Consider the following 21,699-nt stretch of genomic DNA (forward strand, 5'->3'; position numbering starts at 1 on the left):
GCACACAGGACGCGGCAAAGCGATAACGCGATACGCGGCAACGTGGTAGCCAATCATCGTCTTGTTTTTTGATATGTGACGAAGTTATATCGCGTTTAGTGTGGGAAAGCCCTTACACAAAAGCTGGAATGGCTGCTGTCGGACTTTTCTCTGGTGTCATTTTATGATTCGCATGCTTTGCCTGTACTCGGATACTTGATTAACATGTCTGTATTATTCAATAACGATAACTCCGATTCTGATGGAGAATTGAAGATAAATCAAGAATATGCCAATATTTATGATAACTTTCGTCAAAAGGAGGAATTACATAAATGTAAGTGAATCTAACCTGTATATGCCCCTAATAGATGCAAGAATTTTCCTGTCGAAAAATTATATTAAATTATATACTAATTATATATTAATTACACATAATTATATATTATATACTAATTATATATTAAATATAATTGTAATTGACCGATATTTACGTGAAATAAAGAATCGAAATATTTAAATCCGAAAAAAATTATTTTAACTAATCTCACTATCATGTGCAACAATTGTTATTCAATGAAATTTTCTTACATGAGTATTTAATTGTGTGATTCTATAATTGTAATCTTTTTTTATTCTTATTTATTTTGTAGTGAAGGCAAGATATGGGGAAGCTGCTTTATTTTCAGAAGATGAATCCAGTGAAAGTAGTTCATCAGAAGATGATGAAATTGTATGTTGATTTCTAATTTATCCAACAAATTATTAATTAACAGAACAAAAATGGAAAAGGCATCTGCTTGATGAACTCAATCTTAAGAATTTGATAATCTGTATTTTTTTTTTTTTTAATTTATTATACATGTAAATTTGAAATTAATTGCTTATATCACAAACTATATACTGCTATTTTTAACAAACTTATACAACAGTTCAAAGCTTAATAATCAATAGCTGCGTTCAGCAGAGAAAGATGTCTGCCATTAATTCCTCATGGATCTAAATATATAAATTAAAGGATTTTACAACAATTGCTTATTTTTACAAAAGTTGCTTTTTCTGTTGAACACAACCAATAATCAAATGATTATCAGTTATTTTAAAATTACTCTCATGTGTACTTTCATAAATATTTGATTAATTTTCTATTTTTTATTTTTCAATTTTTTTATGTTTTAATTTAAAATTCAAATATATATAAATAATATTCATAAGTATCTAACAATAATTCTTTTATTTAGGATCCACAATTTGATAAAGAGTTTCTTATAACAATGGCTTGTTTGAAATCTGAGGATCCAAGTATATATGAGAAAGTTAAATTCTTTAATGATGGCAAACATGAAACATTAGAAAATACTGAAGCAAAAAAGAAGGATAAAAAGTCAAAGAAAGAGAAACCTATCTCTTTACGTGATTATGAACGTAAAATGATATTAGAAAGAGACGGACGGTTTAGTAGCAGTGAAGATGAAGACAACACAAGACAAAAAATTTTATCTAAAATGCCCACTTATATGGAAGAACAAAAACATTTAAGAGATAGTTTCAAACATGCTCTAAAAAATGAAGATGAAGATGAAGAGAACGATTTTTTGAAGATCAAACACAAGACAGAAGATGAAAAGCATAAAGTATTTTTAATCATTATATTTTTAATTATTTTATATGTGTACGTGTGTATGTATAATAGTATTCTTTTACATGTTTAGGAAGAAGAATCATATAAGGAATGGTTAAGAGGTCAGGAAGTAGAAATAGATTCCGACGATAAAGAAATGCTTAAACCATTGCGTGATTTTTGGTCGAATCCTAATTTAGATTCAAATGAAAAATTTTTGAGAGATTACATTTTAAATAACAAACATATGGATAAAGAATTGAATGATGTTGACTTAGAATACAATCAAGTTATTCATGATAGTGATGAGAATTTGTCGGAAGATGAAAAAACTATCCTAAAACAAGAGGAATTTGAACGTAAATACAATTTTAGATTCGAAGAACCTGATCAAGAATTTATCAAAAGGTAGAAATTCTTACTCAAATAAATGTTAATTATCAAATACACTTATTTCTTTTTTTCTATTTATAATTTTTTTATTTTATTAAGATACCCACGAACAATGGAAAACTCGATGCGAAAAAAAGATACGCGCAGAGCGCAGAAGAGAGCAGAAGTTAAACAAAGAAAAGAGGAAGAGAAACAGCAAAAGAGAGAGGAACTGAAACAATTGAAAGCGTTAAAGAGGAAGGAAATAGAAGAAAAGATAGAAAAGTTGAAAGAAATCACAGGTGACATAACTGTTCAACTTCCGAACTTTAGTAAAATTTATGCTAAATTGTTTAATCATATTATACTATGTTCTAATTATAGGAAATGATGATATGCGTTTTGATAACGTTGATTTTGATTCCGATTTTGATCCAAATGAACACGATAGAAAGATGAAGGAACTTTTTAATGATGAATATTATGCTGGTGGTGAAGATGAGATGCAAAAGCCGGAATTCCCAGAGATTAATGAAGAATTGGGTATCGAACCCAAATGGGATACATATGATCCAACCACAGATAAAATTGACATGGAAACTGCGTCATACGAGGAACCTCATTGTGAAGATCCAGATTTTCATGTATTATAATTTACCTATTACATATTTTATTGATATTGATTTTATGATAGAATCTTTATTAGTTCAGTTCTATTATAGATGGATGCTGATTACGATGCATCTCAAGATCTGCAGTCCGAATTGATTGAAAATACAAAAAAGAGAAAACGAAGGAGGCGCTCTAAATTTGCTGAACTTATAGCAAAGGAGAAACCAAAATTTGATCCAAAACAATTCCCTTCGTATACAGAATATTTCGATCAATATTATTCGTTAGATTATGAAGACATGATCGGAAACTTGCCTTGTAGATTTAAGTACAGGAAAGTAGTGCCGAATGATTATGGATTAAGTATTGAAGAAGTAAGTGTTAATTATGTAAAATTTTGTTATTAAAGGCAATAATTCTAACAAAAGTATAATAATAATTATAATAATTTTCATAATTTAATAAACATATTTTTACATATTTATTCAAGATCTTAATGGCTGATGATAAGGAATTGAATAGATGGTGTTCCTTAAGACATGCTCTCAAGCATAAACCGGAACATGTAGAAAAGAATGAAATTCGAACATATAAAGAAAAAGCCGCGAATGAAGCATATAAACGAAAAATTCTTAGAAGCTTATATACGTAAGTATTATATTAGAAGATTAAAAATATATTATATATTATATATGTGCTATAAATTGTAATCTAATCTTCTACATTTAGTGAGCCAGAAGAGGAAGAAAAAGAAAAAGGAGAAGAAGATATAACTAAGCAAACCAATCTTGACAAGAAGAAACGCAGACAAAAAAAGAAAACTAAAGCCAACAATTCTACTAATACTGATACCATATGTAAAAAAGAACTCATATGTACAACAGAAAATAATACACAGAACAATTCTTACAATAATAAAGATGATAAAGAAGAAGAAAAAGATATGCAAGAGAAAAATATAATAAATAAGAGCAAAAAGCAGAAACGAAAGAACAAATCAGAAACTGATGGCGATGCTCCATTTTCTAAGAAAATGAAGATAGATCACGCAGAAAAAGAAAAGTCTCAAATAAAAGCAAATATTAACATTAAAGTGGAAAATAATAACGAAAAAATAACATCTATTGAAAAGTCTATAAAGAGCCGGAAAAAAAAGAAGAATAAGAATTCTCAAGTGAATACTGGGAAGCACAAAACAGACTATGATGATTTAACAATGTCTTTAAATGCAAAAAGATTGAAGACATATGGAATTAACCCTAAGAAATTAAAAAATAAATTGAAATATGGCAACAAAAAATTATAAATATTAATGTTTTTTGTACTATATCTGTAAATATATAATTTTAAATTTTATGTGACATAATATATATAATTTTTTTCCTCTCGTTACACCTACATACGCGCGCGCGCGCCCACACACACATAATCGGATCAGATTGCAAATTTATTATAAAAAATTAAATGAATATGTAGATTTGTACTTATAATCGTAAAAGCAGTCTAATGTAGATTGCGAAAAAGCATATACAAACATATATATATACACGCAAGGGATAAGAGACAGCAGTCAGCGACTGCGCGCACCCTCGAGTAGGAGTGGTCTCGAGTTAGGGCGGATCCACTTTCGGATGATAAACGACGTTTGCGGATTATTAGGATCGTAGACTGCTGTTTGTGTTTGCCTTTCCACAATTTCCATCTATAATCCAATCCGTATGCTCTAACAAAAAATATATTCCATTGATCCACGCGCATTATGGATTTCACTTACTAAGTTCTTCATGTGTTCCACTAATATTTTTACCATGTAATTATAAATATAAAGAATTTTAATTAAACTATAATTAATTTTATTTTCTATAATAGTTTTATATTTGATATGTAAATGATATATAATCATACCTCTGGAAAACTGTTTGAAAATCAGAAACTGAAAAATTTTAAGGAAGATTAGTAAGATTATTTTGTTTGCATTATAAATTTTTCATAGTTGTTAGTAAAATTATGTTAATGATATTAAATAATTATTTTTTACGTTTAATATTTCTATCACAATTGTTCTGCTTTAACATAAAGATACCGTAAAATTATATCTTTACATCCAAGACGTTTCCAAATATTTTGGCTTATGTTCTTTTTGGATTAAAACATACAAGACAGATATATATATTTTCATGATTTCTTCAAACAATGTTAAAAAGATAGAATTAGTCAAACCATTAAATTCTATAAAATATGCTTGGATGTAATTTTAAAAGATAGAAGATTCGATTGCTCGCAGAGGAAAAGGGTTTAAATTTAGAAAACAATATTGTTGATAATATATCCGCGATGCCTGTTAAGAATTTTATTTAACGAGAGGGTACAATAGCATCGGTTGGATCAGTCCGAACCGCTCCACAACCCTCTTTCTCCCCCGGGTACAATAAATCAATCCCCTTGGCTCAACGAGAGTACTAGTAGTAGCAGGTGGCTCCTGACGGCCACCGGCGCGTTCGCGCCCTTAATTCCCAATTAATGTTATCCTCGATGTAAACGTACGCCCTGCACATCCCTCCTTAAACCATACGTTCGAATATGTTTCCTCGTAGATTATGCATCGAATACGTCGACGGGACATCGTTGCGTAAAATGAAGCGTGATTCTACTATGAACAATTTTCTAATAACATCTTAATTTTTCTAATTCTTGCTTTTCAAAGATAGAATCATACGGCAATTACCATCGAGATATTCGATCAATACAAAAAAGAGAATGTAAATGGATTGAAGAAGAAGTGCGAAACATACCTAATAAGTTGGAAAAAAATAAAAAGATGGCATATGAATTATTAATATAAAATACTAGAATAAGGATAATATTATTAATGAAATTTTAAAAGATTTGTAGAATAAAAGAAAAATATTTGAGAAATTTGAGTAAAAGTTTTACTCAATGTCTCGCACGTATACATAATTGATCGGGAATAGGAGGCTTCGACCGAGTTAGGAACTATTGAATTATCGGTAGGACCGAATTTCACGGGCTAACGCCTCCATCTGGATAGTAGGCGAGCAGGATAAGTGCATTTAGGGTAGTGTAATTGACACAGTATCCCCGTCGGCGTTCTAATTGGCGGAAAATCGTCGGATAGAATTTGGTCTCGTCGGATCCTCACCGTTAATTGATCGTGCTATTAAATACTTTGCATCATCCCTTTTACGCTTAAAATCTCAAAGATGGGAACATAGATTTGAGGAATCAGCAAGCATTATTAAAGAAGTATTACAGATATTATAAAACAAATTTAGCTTTGCAAAAAATCGATTTTTATCCCGTTAAAATGCTGATGAAAAAGATCAGGAATAAGAATCGATATATCATATTTATAAAAAAAGTGTATAATAATACTTTATTATATATATATAAATAATATCTCAATTTGCTAAAATAGATTATTTCTGTGCAAAATTTTAGCGTCCAATAAGATGAAAAAAATTGATTTTTTCTTATCTTGGGCATCATGCAGTACACACAAAGTATATGTATTTATAACAACATAAATCTTAAAACAGCATAAATCTTCATAAATCTTCAATTTTTTTTTATCTACATGGAGTAAAATGCAAAACAACATGTACGAAATTCATTTTTACAGATAAACGTCAGTTGTAAACGTATCAAACGTAGTAAAATTGGAACTGTTGTACTTTATGATGTAATCTGTGGAATTGGATATCTTCCCTGTTGGTAAATCTCCAACTTGAATGAGAATCACAAGGTATGTGGTGACCGAGCCAATGACCTGAGAAAAAGCAAAAATTTTGATAAATTGATTTTTTATTACAGTATTTTTAATTTTTATTTTTAACAAAATATAGAAGTTCCAAGTATATATTAATTTTATATTGTTTATATTGTTTATTAATATTTACAAAAATTTATAAATTTAAATGATTAATCATTAATTAGAAAAAATATTATGAAACGAAAAAATTATAAAATGAAGTTAAACGTAACTGAAATTAAACGTAAACAAAGTACAAAGTAATAAAAAATAAATGAAAGCTCATGAACGAAGGCATTATGGAAATTAAAGTAGGTCAAACAAAGACACGCGTTATTATGCTCACAAGCGATTAAAAGTCTATACTTTTGTACGATTAATCTCAGAATTTATCACTTTACATTTTCGAAAAAACTTTTTACTTTATACCAAATTTAGGCGAAACACTCTTACCCCATGAATGAACGTATGATCTAGATTGAAAAATCCGCATGCTGTGAAAATTAACGGGTTCTGTATCAGTTGTAGAGTAAAGTCCCGTATCTGCAAAAGATATTGATTTCTAATTTTCTTTCTTATTTAATTCGTAATTTTCTTTGTTATTTTCTTTTATTTTTTGGCTCTAATATAAAACAAACTTGCCTCCGCGCGAAATTCTTTGCTAGTTGACGGCTCGTATAGTTCGCAAATTATATCACCCGTGTTTGCAGCCTGAAGAAAATTCATATATCATATTTGCGACAAATTAATTTCTTTTCTAATATTCAAAAAAATGATAACGTTTAAAAATATATTTCATTAATTCCGAAGAAGACAAAGAAAATTATAAAATTGCTTCTTAATGCTTGCCTCAATGCTCGCTACTGCGCACATATGGTTTATAACAAGGACCTTTGACGAATAGAACAGAATCCAGCCAACGACTGGTATCATCTCCCGTCGAAATACCTCTTTGTCAAGAGGTAGCCAAAAAATCGAATAAGCGTAGTACAAGAGACTAGTGATAAACACGAACGATATCGTCATGGAAAGAAGAATCTGTATACCATATGCTTCATTCGTACTTCTGGTGGACTTGATTAATTCTAGATGAACTTGTCTTTGTTGAAAAAGAGAAAACATTCAATCAAATTATTTTGAAATGCATATCTCATTATAAGACTAATTCCATTAAAAAGAAAAATAATATGCTATTCAATTAGAACATCGCAATATAGAATTACGTTAATTTTTTTACATTCAATTCCATTATTTTTCAAGATGTAGCATCTAATTATATCTTTAAATTTTTCTTTCGTTAAATAATTATATTTTGTATAATGGATTCAAAATGAAGTTTGAATTTATAAGTAACAATTTGCATAATTACGTGATAAATAGAACATTAATTATCAGAAATAAATGTGTAACTTGTAGAGCAAGACAGAAGAAAATATTATTCATGAATAATTCATTATCACACTGAACAAATTCCAAATGTTATAATAACGTAAGTATATGTGCGCAAATATGTATAAATATGCAAGATGTTTGTATGTAAAATAACAAAAGAAATTTATTTATACGCGCGTTAAAATAAAAACCTCACTTGACGGCCCTCATTGTGTCAGTGTTTTCTTTCGTCTTACGATCCTGTTGCGTCGCGGATGCAGTGAAGGTCTTGTTCCACTCGTCCTTCATTTTAAGCACCCTTTTGTGCTGTGGTGAATCTGGTGTGGTCGTTAACATGCGTTGCAGCAGATTGTTCAGCTGCTCGAATCGAAGCGTCGCGTATCTTCAAGAATTCATAACAGAAACGGGACAAATAATAACGATAACTTAATATACAGTTTTCAATAATTTCAAAAAATCGCAAAACGTTATATCACAAGAAATTTGAAACGCGTTAAATTAATTGAAATCTAAAATTATTATTGAATCAATAATAATTTCAATACGCGAATGCCAAGCTGTTTGTACTTGAACATAGATAAAAATTTATTACTTTGTACTCATACGAGATTGCTTTACCTAACCCAATGCAAAAAAGATACGTCGCTCACATAGAGTAAAGCAACGGGATAATTTACGGCAAGCATGATGATGATTCTGATATGCATGGGTGTTTCTTCTGTGAACATCCCATCGTAATTGATCACCGCGAACGAGATGAACGCCACTATAACGAATATGAGAGCGTAAAGTTGACCTAGATATAATTTTCGATAATTCTTCTGCAATCCCATCTGTTCCATGGTTTTCTCACACATTAGGATGCGCATCATTGCCGCTTTCATGTGCTACGAAAGTTGAAAAATAATATTCGAGACTAGAAAAATTCAAGGCACGAAATCAAACTTGGTAGAGTCTATTTTCTGGATTTAATAAAATTACTGCTTACGTATGATATATTGAAATTAATTGTTACGAAAAATTATCACACTAAGAAATATCCTCTAGAAAGAGTTCAGTTTTGCTGAAGTATTTAAAAACTTGGCTAGATATAGATCTGAAAATAATTTTATTGGGTAATTATGTAAAACGTTCACATTAGTTGTACACACACACACACACACACACACACACACACACACACACACACACACACACACACAAAACTACGTTCACATTAATTGTATATAGATATATATAAAATTTTTGCCATTATATTATCATCACGCTTAAGTATTGTACATTATTTTGAATCAACAAAATTATTTTCACATCTATATCTGGCCAAATTTTTAAATACTTCAGCAAAATCATTCTTTCTGTGTATAACAATTATCTGAAATTACCTTTCGTCTCAACCAGCCGCAAGGGATGAGCCATAATGTCAAGCAAATGTTAGCGTAGAAAATCGCTTGGAACGTCAAGTTACCGAGCCGATGCACTTTGTGTAGATAGTAGGTATCCAGGTATTCCATCGACAGCTTCATCAAGACGCAATAGCCCACCAGACAGATCATTGAGTACATAATATTCAAAATTCTGCCTCGTTTGATGGTCCACATTCCCATACCGAGAATGATGTTTGCCACGAACAACGGCATGGTCATTTCCTGTAGAGTCTTCGGTTGAAACATCCTCGTGGATGATTGAGACACTAGTCTTAATAAACGAACAGTGTCTTTCGCTGTCGACTACACATATGCGTGTTCCGCGACTGAGAAATGGACGATGATACTGTAGTCGCGTCGCGTGTTCCACATGCGTGAGAATGTAATACTAAAAGTCACCCCTGACAAGGGTGGGCAGCCGAAGGTGGTCGAACAGGTGGTGGCGGCGTGAAATGGTGAACGCTCGACCTAAATAAACGATGTTCGCGAGGTTCCCGTATCCCAAAGGATTCATCAAGGACTCGTGATCGATATCAGTCCGCAATATTGCAAAAAAAATCACTCTTGCACTCTTGCACTCTGCATTCTTTTTTTGTTTCTGTGATATATTCTGTGAATACATCGGAATTTCTGAAATTTTATTCTCTCAAAACATCAATTTAAATAACATGTCTAGATCAATTAGGAGATTGCGACGTTTAATTTGAAAAATAACAATTGCTTTTAATTCTTGGAAAACATAGTGCAATATTTTGAAATTTTCTTTCTGTTTTTTATTATTTTTACTTTTGTATTTTGAGACATTTATATGTTTTTTTGATGACAAAGACAAAAATAAAAAAAAATGTAATCTTTCCTTTTTAATATTAATTTATTGGTAATTACTTGTATTTTATATAGAAACATATTATTACATATATATTATGGAACGTAAAATAAATTTTTTTAAAGATTACACCGAAATCTTCGATAACATTGGTCTGTAAGGTACCGAACAAAGTACAAAACAAAATAACAATATTGATAGCACAGTATTGCGCGATAGATAATGATAAATTTAAACGATGACAAGGCGCACGCGGCGCGAAATAAACGACAAATACATCGGGTGTCCGATCTCATAATGGATGAATGCCCAAGAGACTTCACCGGGAAGATCGATATCGTGCAAAGTATCAGGCTAAGAGCTATCTTGTTAATGACAATACGAGGGTTAAAAATATAAATTCGTATTACTGACATAATTGTAAAATAAAAGATCGATGTACAATAAAAGAGACTTTCAACAAGGATTAATTATATATCAGATAAGATTATTCCGTGAATTATTAAAATTCTTTAAAAAGTCTTCTAATTATAATTTTACAACTAATAATATGCATAAATTTTGTTTCATTATATAATATTTATGATAATTGCAAGTAATTATCATACATATTGCAAAAGAACTGTAAGCTCATGAAGTCGTACATTTCGCTCTGTAGACTTCGATAACACCTCCGACGTCCCAGCAATAAAGGAAAGTGAAATGCAACAAATGAAGATAGGAAGGAGAATACATAATAACCAACGCACATACATTTTTCCCGAGTATATACTTATATGGCGGCATAATGCTTTTACTAACAATTCTAACAATTCTTTGTTGTGGTTGACATTTGCAACCACACAGTTAGCTCTTCCATGTTAAAAAAATTAATAAACATCTAAAAATATATAGATATCTTTATATTATCACTTCATTATAAGTAACTTAATTACAGGCATATAAATATATCCAATTAATTTAATAGAATAGAAAATTTACTACTATTATATATTTCTATAATATATTATATATTTACTTTTATATATAATTACTTTTATATTTCTATAAATTTTTTATCTGCCAAATGTATGCAGATCGAATAGAAAGAGTTATGTGAGATTAATCTCTCTTATTCAATCAAGTTCAATATATAAAATTTTATTGTAGAGTTTAGAGGGATAAAATAATTTATTAAATGTTTTAGCTTATTACATTGTCCAATTTTTATTTTTATGATTTAGCGATATTTGTTAGATATACATTATTAATTTATTTATAATTTAAAGAACATTATTATTTATTAATATATATCATTTCTCAAAAATGTGTATATTGTATGGCATTGTTCGATTCCAGTGCGTTGCTCACTTGTATCATGATAACTATGTAAATGGTTACATTTTTCAAAATCTATAAACAGGAAAAAGATAAAAATTATATTTTTATAATATAATATAATTAAAGTGGAATTATAAAAATAGTTATATTTAAACAAGATTAGAAGATATTGAATTTTTTAAATTACGTACATATTTAATACATAACATATTATAACGTAATTACATTATATATTTAATACATATTTAATTACATCTTTTTTTTTAAAAACTATTTAGAAATCACTCATAACAATAAAAACAACAATATCTTGCATTATAATATTTTTATATTATGGAATAATTTGATACAAACCATAGTTAAAACACGATTATCCAGAGTAAGACCAAATGCGGAGAATCTCACTGGATTTTGCAAGATTTGAATACCAAATTGTTGAATCTGAAACAATCACTAACAATAATTAAGATCATATGAAAAACAGCAATCAGTTGTGCATTGAAACAAACAAACCTCTTCCTGCAAATTTACATTTGCATCGCACCCATAAGTTGCGTGGATAATTTCGATAGTTTTGTTTCCCTATAAGTTAATGTCATCCTGATGTTATAAAAGAAATTTATGATTAAGCAACACATTAGGATACATAAGATAGATTACCTCATTGGCCGCATATCTGCAAACGCAACTCAAAGAAGCGGCTTTCAAAATGTGAATAAAGGTCTGTGCAATCATCAGGCATGTTTGCACAAAAAAGTTGTTTACTTTCTTTTGTTCTATAATATATCGGACGTAGAAATTATAAAGAATTCCAGTGAGAAATATAGTAGTCACACCTATCTCCCAAGCTGTTTGTACACCGAGAATGGTGCATAATATTTTCGTTACTCTAATTAACTCCAGATGCACCTGCCTTAACAATATTCCAAAATAATTAGAAATACGTTTATTTTATAAGGAGAAAATCTCTTTTGTTTCTTAAAAAGTTTAAATAACTTAAATAATAAAATTTATCTTAAATATCTCTCGAAATGTGTTGTAGAAAATTACAACTTTTAAATATTTTGATCAAAATTGATGAATTTTGAATCGATTTTTAACGAAAAGATACTTAAAAAACATGCCATAAAACTTAGTTTATGTAGAAATAAATGCAATCTATGTATTTTATTTTATAATTCCCCATACTTACTTAATTGTTTGTACTAAATATTTACGTTTTTCACATTTTGTCATTACTGGATCGTGTCTTTGAAACCGATTTCGGAGTTCACTTTGGAATTGTTTTTCGAGATGGAATGGAGACTGAGGCTCAATCTGAGTTATCGAATTTTGCTTCTTCGAATTATTTATTCGTGATTGCTCTTGTTGAAACCATCGAAACATCTTCATAGAAATCATACGTTTTCGCTGTTGGGCGTTCATGATATTAGTATAATCTTTCATTTCAAAAATGCCCAATTTCATATCTGCCGATGAACCTGTTATTATGCTGTCACATAAAAGTTGGTTGACTAATCTAAATTTCATTTGTAAGCATCTGCAAAATGACAAAACTAAACTAAACTAAAGCCAAGTGTTACTAATTAGTCCAAATTATTAGATCCTCATCGAATTAACAGATTTTTTTCGACAGATTAAAAAAGCTGATGCAATACCAAAAATGCGTGGAAGACAATGTTGATTATATAGAAAAAATAACACACGCACGCGCGCGCGTACACACACACACACACACACACACACACACACACACACACACACACACACACTTTTTTACTATTTTATAGTAATAAGTTAATACATCATCTTTAATAGGTCTTTAATTATTATTATTATTATATTATATATTAATCAAATCTTGTTTTACAAAAGTGATTCATATTAATATAATATGATTCAATGTTTTAATAATCTTATATACAAATAAGTTATGTTAAATGATACAATATTAATTGAAAATTTTATAACAAATTTCTAGATTATACTCAAAAAGAGTTACTTACCTTACAAACAAATAGAATTCAAAGATAGTAATGGCATTGACACACAGTCCATATGTATATACTACCGTCATGTACATTGAATTAAATATATCTGTGTGTACCTGCAAGTGACTGAAAGCCAAGATGCACAAAATAAAACCGAATGTAAACGAAATAATTATCACTCCAATTGTCACAAAATATATTTTGTCATAGTTCACTGTCGATCCAAGCTGTCGTAATGTTTCATCTATCTCAAAAATTTTTTTGTGACAAATTTTGAATTCCTGCAAATATCAATTTATAATATAAGCATAAGTTTTTTCTATATTAGTGAATTGTCAAATGCATACTTAGGCTATTTTTTATTATATTTTTCATTTGATTCTGATTTGTAAATAAATAGTGGAAATTGCAATTTAATATTTCAAACGTTATTATTATATTCTTTCACCAATGACAAATTAATTTGTTCTTAAATCTTTTTGTAATATGCTGTAAAAAATATGATTTAAGTAATCCATCGTCTAAATCATATTTTCTTTGAAGATATCGAATTTATGAATAAAAATAATTAAAAATAGAAGATTAATAAAAGGAATCATTAATTAATATCTATTTTATAATAAACCAAAAAATTGTAAATATGTAATAAATAATAAATAACAATAACGGAAAGATGTCGAAATAAAACTGGCTTAAATTTATTTTTGTAATTTGTAACATATTTTTATTAATTATTAGTTTTACTTAATTATTATTAATTGTCAGTCTTACAATATGATAACAAATTCTGTAATGATATAATTTAGAAAATTTCATAAATCTTATTAAAACATTGATTTAATCTTTATAATAATTGATATAAAAATGTTTGATTTCTAATATACCTATTCTAATTTCAAACGGCAATAGCTACGCACGAGCCGCTTAAAATAAACAATTCCTCACGAGCCTATCAATGATGATCGCCGGGCGAGAGTATCTTGCCGCGCGTTTGTATTTGCCGGTAGGCCGGGATAATATGGTGATTTTTAATAATTAATAACTCGATAATTATCGCAAAAATTGCAAAATGATAGAGGACTTTTCTACTCAGTTTTACCAGCTGTACCTACACACGAGAGGTGATATGACCGATGCCAGACACTCTCTATAATAAATATAAATTATTTTATAGCAAATTTTCTTTTATGAAAATATAAAATTCAAAATATAAAACTCAAAATAAAATTGTATTATTACATTAGTTATGTAAATTGATAAAAAAATTAACATTAATTATTCCTGATTCTTTAAGGTATTATTAGCATGCACAAAACACAATGTAAATTAAATTTTTGTCTCCGTTACTTATTTTTCGTTTATTTGTATTTCATATTTTTTCATTTTTGTCACTAAAGATTTTTCATATTTAATAATAAACATAAAATATGATGAGATATGATTTCGAGATAACCAGTATTCAGCATATTTTCCGTATATAATTTGTATGTTATAAACGATACGTAAATAATACTAGAGATAATAATTTCTGAATCAATTTTGTTTATAAATTACTTTATGTATGTAGTGTTTTATTTACTCACCTTCGTGTACCACCAGCCCAATAACAGTTTGATTATTACAGAACAAAAAAAGAAATACGATAATAATTTATATAAAACATATTCCAGCTTCATCAATCGAATGTCCGCAAAATATACTTCCTCCAATCTCAACGAGCCATTACAGTATATACCATAAGCAATCAAAAGGTAAATCAGACTGAGTATAGGTCTTGGGCGATCACGAGGATATTCGAAAGCACGAAGTCCCATTAGACGATTTAGAGTTGTCACTGGCGCTATCGCTTCGGAAAAACATTTTGGACGCGCAAATAGTTTCATCTCGACTAAAGATAGAACCAGCGTTTTGTAAATTTAGACGAAATTATTAATCTGATTTTTGTACTTTTTTTGACGAAACCAAATATTCAATCGATATCTTCCTCATTCGTTTTCATACACGTTCCAATATTAATTATAAATGCGCACAATTTTCTCTTTTTTATTTGATCTGTATTAGATTAATTTACACGTGTTAGATTAATATCACGCAGTGAATTGATAATCGCGTTCTGGTCGGATTGATTCTTTTTTCACTGCACCTGTATTCTCGTATCTTTATAACTTGAAGATCTACCTTCGTCGATGGACGAAGAAATATACTTGGCGATTATTATGAAGAATACGGGTGTGCTAAATGAATGAACGTGCGCAAACGAGCCTCCGCGGTGGCCTTTGAAGCGATCATCTATATCTAAAAGAGTCAACTTTGTCTGCGAAGCAATGAATAATTTGTTGTACTAACGTTCACATGAGACTCGTTTTTTTATTATTTTAATGAGAGTAATATTATAAAGTATCGTCCAGAACTTACAACATGTATGTATTGGGAGAAGATAATTACTGGTTTAAATTTGCGCTACATCGGAGAAATGTACGGTCAGGAAATATTATTGTAATTTTTGCGTAAAGACAATAGCTATATTATGCTTCTCGATGGAAAATTTTTTACATTACCTTGAGAATTATTCTTGAAAAATACTTGAGTAATGTAAAAAGGATTGATAAAAAGTCGGGAAGGCTGCGATAAAGATAAATGTGACAATTGTCTTTGTTTGTAATTTATTTTTTGCCAAACATGCAATACAGAACTCATAATCGATTATTAATTATGTATATATAACGCATACCAAATGTAGAGATGGGAGAGTCAATGTCACCCAGTGCGCGTATACTTAGCGATCAAATTTCTCTGTAATACTTAACAATATTTATTTTTTTCTATAGTTAATAATAAAATCCAATATGTCTCGTGGAAGAATAAAAAAAAATTGCGTATATAATAAAATCTCTCTGCAAACACAATCGGATTAACGCTCCTGATTGTACACATTGTATAGAATATTTTTATTGCAATCGACATTTATTTATGTATAAAACTAATAATTATAAACGAGATGTTAATTGAATAGTAATTAAATGAATTAATCGCTTAACCATATTTGTCTTCTTAATTGACTTGTTTGCGAAATAAACACACAGAGATAAAATTTTTTCGCATAATTCTTACTCACATAATACTTGTATATATCATTATCCGCTATAGATCCGCTTTAGATAATTAATGAAAGACGAACTCGTGTGATAGTGTTGTCCATAAAATATTGATCTTTGTCGAAATGAAATAATCTAAGTAGGCTTAGTTAATTATATTTAATTCACAAAAAATTGAATCAATAATAAATCAAATATTTAATTTTTATTGTTATATGTTTATCTCGTATCGTATTCATTAGGAGATTAATGAGAAGAAGATCAAGGAGAAAATCAAATTAGATTAAACTAATAAAACTTTTTAACTTATCGAGAAATATGTATATACTTCTTTCTAAATAATCTTGTCAGAAAATGTTAAAAAGAACTAGTAATGATAATAAAAATAATAATTCTAAAATTTAAAATCCATTGTAAAGATTAAATCTTTAATTTCTCCCATTCTAATTCTGTGCGCTTTCTTCGCAAAGAAGCCAGTTTGGTTCGCAATGATGATCAATCTCACGTCGATTTCCGAGCGATCAAGTCGTGCAATCACTTTGCAGAGAATCGGGAAACGAGAGGCGCAAGGCGACGATCCGTGAAGTTGGCCTCTTCGGCAATCCCATTCTTTTTCACTTAAGTTCGTGTGCCATATAATCGACAACGATCGGATACGTGGCTGAACGACGACTATCGAGGGTAGTAGGAGAATTTCGAAGAATGCAGAGGGGTAGCGATCCCATGGGAAACCGTTCCATTGTCCCGAGGTGGCTTACTAATCCGCAGGAATCGGATAGATTCGAGGATATCGACGGATGTATCGCGATAAACGGCATGACTCTGCACAATGCAGTTTATGCAATTCAATGACGATCATATTTTTAACAATTGTTGAATGTACCGAACAGTTCTTTCATTAGTCATCGAATGCTTAAATCTCTGAACTAATTGATCGGAGATCATTTAGAGTCCACTCGGAAATTAAAACAAATAATAAAATAAATCGTCTCAAGAAATGCAAAAAAAGAGATGGTTTTAAAAATAATATGTATAAGTAATGTTTTCTTATTCTTTAAAAAAATGATCGACAGTCAGTTCGCATTTCAATCAGCATATGATGATGAAGAAACAGAGTTCTAAGTCTTCTTTCTCTATTCATTGAGATACGCAAATTCAAGCTTGGAGTACGTGATTCAGGTAAGCGATATAGCAAATTGCCAGCCGAAGAATTTCGATTTTCGAGAGCTTCTTGTCTGGTGGCAAGGTCGGCAGTAGCTTTCGTAGTTCCGCAAACGCCAAGTTGAACGCCTCCACTCTGACTCTTTCCCTGACGAGACAAACATTATCCACTTTAAGCAACGATGCTTTCGTTATATTATAAAAGAAATCTAGAAAACTAGCCATGCTAATTTGCTCTTTTGGAATTGGCTTAAATTATCCCGGTAATTTTTCCGGATGCGAGAAAATTGTAATTCTCAAAATATTCTAATTATACAATCAATAATTGTGTTGTAAGCGGATTCGTGAATCATATTTCAATGTTTTAGCTTCCTTCCATTTGTCCTTGTAATTTTGCAACTACGCTTATCGTAGTCTTACCGTGTAGCGTGTGCGGTTCGATACTTTTGGGTGGCTCTTCTTCGCCTGCGTCTCTCCTCCCTTGACAAAGTGCCCGAACCAGGAGCGCCCACGCCATTAACGGCGACCCCGTGGCCGCTGTTCGCCATGGGAACCGCTCTATCCTCGTTCGCGAAATCGCAATTGAAGCTCTTCATGTGCCTCGTCTGCGATCCGTGAATGTTCCTTTCAAAGAGGTTCAGTCTGATCTGTCGCGAAAGATTATATTCTCACCTTCGACCCGGACGTAGATTCGCATTGCAAAACACCGCTATATCTCTTCCCGTAGCTGCGATTGCATGTAGCTGCAATTATAATTGATGATGGCTGTCAATCGATGACACACACAAAAGAACGCGAGTATAATTGCGACAAGATTAATCTTGTTGCAGGTAACATTATAAATATCAGAAATATTTTATAATCCTGTCTTATAAATTGCGATTTTAATTTGAAAGTATATTGTCTCGTCAAATTGATATGTTTAATTCTAAAATATATTATCTGATGAATGTATTTTAGAAAAATCTACAAAATTATTTACTTATATACAAATATTTATGGAAATTAAGAGATCGATATTTTTGCTCACGAGAAATAACTGCAGATAAAAAATATTGTGTTATTATAATTAATTGTAATCATTATAATTATTATAGAACGTAAAATATTAACTGTAATTTTATTTGTATAAATATTATATAATAAATTAATAATTGGTAATTAAAAATTAAATGTTTAATTATATCAGTTAATATGTAGTAATTTAAGTATTATTATTATTAAAAGAAAGAGAGAAAAAATTAAATAGTAATATTATAAATAATTAACTAATAATAATATTGATTTTGATTTATTTAGATATAGATGTTTATTAACATTACATTTATTTAATAAATAATATACAATTTTTAGAAGAAGACAATATAATAAACACGAAATAATCCAATTTTTCGCACTGTTGATCCTAGGGATTCGCAGAAACGAAAAAATGCAGCATAAAAGGGGTTATATTTCAGAATATTGGGGTTCGGTCGGCGATAATTGGATAGCCAAATATTTGTTAAGTACACAAACATAACCTATGTAAGAGAATTATGGTCGTAAAAGAGGATAAAGTCAGAAATAGACAAGCTTTAACAGAATAGAAAATGGAATATATATTAAGAACATTTCACATTTTCTATGTATAGAGAAAAAAAATATAAAGTTTCATAAATTTTGTAAAATGTGGATTTCATGGTGTCATTAAAACAACCGTTTTGACAGCGGTTTACAAGAAAAGTATTGCATCATTCAGAGAAACGCGGTATGTGCTTCGCATAAATGGCGTGTTCGCCATCAAATATTGACGAAAAACAACCCCAAACTGCTGTTTGATCTGATTCTTGTGGTAAACTGGCAATTTGTATGAGCATTCACCACTCCTTCTCTGTGTTTTACTCTCCTTCTCTGCGTTTCTTTCTTTAATATTTAAGAGAAACCTACCCAGATTTTCGGCGACAAGTCTCCTTGAAACTCCTTTTAATATTTATTGTGACACTGCTATCCAATCAAATCGATACGAGACTCCGTAGATTTTTTTATCTTTACGATTTTACAATGTATGATTTTATGGGAACACAATTTTATAAAAATATAAACTTTGTAATTCTTATAAAGTTCGATAGTAAGTTATATTTATATTAAAATGTTTGTAATTACGAAAGATAAGTTAAAAATTTTAATTAATAAAAAGAAATTAAATGAGAATAAAAATATGTTTTTAGTATCAATATTGAAATAAAAAACTTTGCAGCAATCTAATTTTATAAATTTTTGAAAATTACATATAAAAAATTTAATTTTTCCTGTTTCCTGAGATGTTTTTAATATTTTTTTCATAGAGCAAAACTATATTTTGTATATAGATTAGACTATTTATTTAGACTTTTTCTATATAACAATTAATACATATTTTAATTTATTTATTTGTCACTTACCATAATTTTCCAAGATAAAGAATTTCCCTCGCCTGTTCTCATTCGATTTGAAGTGATGTCATTTTTCTTGCTTTCCTTCAATTAAATTTTTTCTCACCAATTAAACAATCATGCACGAAATTTTATCTGATCACTTTCTAATAATTCCAACACACGAGAGAAAACCTGTAGATTCTTCAAAATATTCCACTCTGCTAAATCACTTGATTATTTATCTATTTTAGATTGCGATTAGATTGACACCGGTCGTTAACTTTATCCGTGACAACAAGATCGTCTCTGACAACATCTCGATCTCCTAGCTTCGACGAGATCGTCGGGAGAGACAACGGGCAGCATCCCTGATATAAAAACTATAGGGAAGGGTGAATTTGGCTACACGACGCTCGTGGGAAGGGGCAGTTTCATCCCCCGTAACCACGCCCTTGGTCCTGATATCGCAGCCTCCCTCGCCCTCTCAATTCCCAGCATCCCTGGCAACATCCCGGGCGTTCTCCAATCGACAATCGAGAGACATCCCGGTAAACCCGCCCCGACACCTGATGCCACGTCGCCATTCCGCCGCATTTCGTAATTCACGCGACAGTATTTTACACAGCCTTCCGGATACACGGACTATTTTATTGATCATTCGACGTTCCATCGCTGATGGTTTTTGGAGAACCTGTGCCGAATTCCTCATCGTTGGTGACAATATTCCAAATGCGTATGTAAATTTATCGTATCTTATTTTATATTATTTTAATTACGTTTACCGAAATAATTTCTGTAAGAAATATAATATCTGGATCATATGGAGCGAAATCCTAATTTCAATTACAATTTCCTATTGAACGATAACGTCTAATTTGTATGTCCAAAGGCCAGTGAATAATCCTTTTTTGCTACATCAATCGAGACGTTCGTCAGACGAAAAAAACATTAAAAATATTCAATCAGTATATATAAGTCAAGAATATGCTTTAATATCAAAATGAAATAACAGCAGGCAAAATAGGATCTTTGGCGTGTGCCTAATAATCTTGTTATTTTTGAATTTATATATATATATATATATATATAAATTAAAAATTAAGAAGCTGTACAAAAATCTAATGTTTCACGTAACTAACGTCATGATTAAAATTTAATACAACTACAAGAAATTTTAAATTGATATTATATGATATATTACATGGATATTATATTTCATTCTTATGAGTTTATTTTCTTTTTTTTTAGAAAATTATAATGTTTGTGTTTTATATTTAAAATGCGCTGAAGAAATAGAGAATAAATTAAGGATAGATTCATTGTGATATAGATTTCTTCGGAGGATCAGGTGGCAGACGTATCACATCTGCGTCATTCAGCCATAATAATCACAGTGGCAGAACATTTCTATGTAAAGCCAGGATTCACTCGGTTTGCTTATACTTCGTAGCAACGTATGACTGTTTTGTCCTAAACACAATGTGATCGAAAACTTTGGTTACAAATTCAATAAAATTTAACGTACTAAATTATCAGAATAGAAAAAAATATATATATTAAAGTTAGTACTTGCGTTTGCGAATTATTGATCATTTTATAATTTTTTTTATAAAAACAAATAATATTTTTTTTAAATTCTTTATTTAAACAAAGAATTTTTCGGTCAAAAAGAAAAGAGAAATATAAATTTTATCTCTTAGTTTAACCATATGATTACAATATGATATATTGCCTTAATTTT

At 30.0% G+C, this 21,699-nt stretch overlaps 4 protein-coding genes across 5 annotated transcripts; 1 reads left to right on the forward strand and 3 right to left on the reverse strand.

Moving 5' to 3' along the window:
- Positions 1 to 69: 69 nt before the first annotated feature.
- Positions 70 to 3,940, forward strand: LOC105422585 (protein KRI1 homolog). Its single transcript, XM_011632007.3, has 9 exons — positions 70 to 316; positions 633 to 712; positions 1,221 to 1,613; positions 1,692 to 2,008; positions 2,093 to 2,274; positions 2,357 to 2,616; positions 2,695 to 2,958; positions 3,075 to 3,232; positions 3,314 to 3,940. The coding sequence occupies exons 1-9, from the start codon at positions 205 to 207 to the stop codon at positions 3,888 to 3,890; spliced, it is 2,343 nt and encodes a 780-aa protein (XP_011630309.2). The 5' UTR covers positions 70 to 204; the 3' UTR covers positions 3,891 to 3,940.
- A 2,209-nt stretch (positions 3,941 to 6,149) lies between these two features.
- On the reverse strand, positions 6,150 to 9,982 carry LOC105422588 (uncharacterized). Its single transcript, XM_011632010.2, has 7 exons — positions 9,131 to 9,982; positions 8,364 to 8,632; positions 7,942 to 8,127; positions 7,203 to 7,452; positions 6,996 to 7,064; positions 6,807 to 6,896; positions 6,150 to 6,371 (listed from the first exon to the last, which is right to left on the reverse strand). The coding sequence occupies exons 1-7, from the start codon at positions 9,416 to 9,418 to the stop codon at positions 6,219 to 6,221; spliced, it is 1,305 nt and encodes a 434-aa protein (XP_011630312.2). The 5' UTR covers positions 9,419 to 9,982; the 3' UTR covers positions 6,150 to 6,218.
- Positions 9,983 to 11,195: 1,213 nt separating this feature from the next.
- LOC105422615 (uncharacterized) lies at positions 11,196 to 15,213 on the reverse strand. The gene is made up of 7 exons (XM_011632053.3): positions 14,893 to 15,213; positions 13,325 to 13,590; positions 12,511 to 12,858; positions 11,979 to 12,231; positions 11,832 to 11,900; positions 11,673 to 11,759; positions 11,196 to 11,390 (listed from the first exon to the last, which is right to left on the reverse strand). The coding sequence occupies exons 1-7, from the start codon at positions 15,190 to 15,192 to the stop codon at positions 11,298 to 11,300; spliced, it is 1,416 nt and encodes a 471-aa protein (XP_011630355.2). The 5' UTR covers positions 15,193 to 15,213; the 3' UTR covers positions 11,196 to 11,297.
- A 742-nt stretch (positions 15,214 to 15,955) lies between these two features.
- On the reverse strand, positions 15,956 to 20,332 carry LOC105422589 (helix-loop-helix protein 1). 2 transcript variants are annotated; one of them, XM_011632011.3, is made up of 4 exons: positions 19,986 to 20,332; positions 18,238 to 18,308; positions 17,986 to 18,170; positions 15,956 to 17,713 (listed from the first exon to the last, which is right to left on the reverse strand). In XM_011632011.3, exons 3-4 carry the CDS (start codon positions 18,159 to 18,161, stop codon positions 17,560 to 17,562), a joined length of 330 nt encoding a protein of 109 aa, XP_011630313.1. In that variant the 5' UTR covers positions 18,162 to 18,170; positions 18,238 to 18,308; positions 19,986 to 20,332; the 3' UTR covers positions 15,956 to 17,559. The 2 variants fall into 2 exon arrangements, with proteins under 2 accessions (XP_011630313.1, XP_088932636.1); XM_089076510.1 differs by having other exon boundaries at positions 17,986 to 18,189.
- Positions 20,333 to 21,699: the final 1,367 nt, after the last annotated feature.

The sequence above is a fragment of the Pogonomyrmex barbatus genome, unplaced genomic scaffold, assembly GCF_055798465.1.
Source record: "Pogonomyrmex barbatus isolate J1 unplaced genomic scaffold, ASM5579846v1 scaffold2, whole genome shotgun sequence".
Classification (NCBI taxonomy): domain Eukaryota; kingdom Metazoa; phylum Arthropoda; class Insecta; order Hymenoptera; family Formicidae; genus Pogonomyrmex; species Pogonomyrmex barbatus.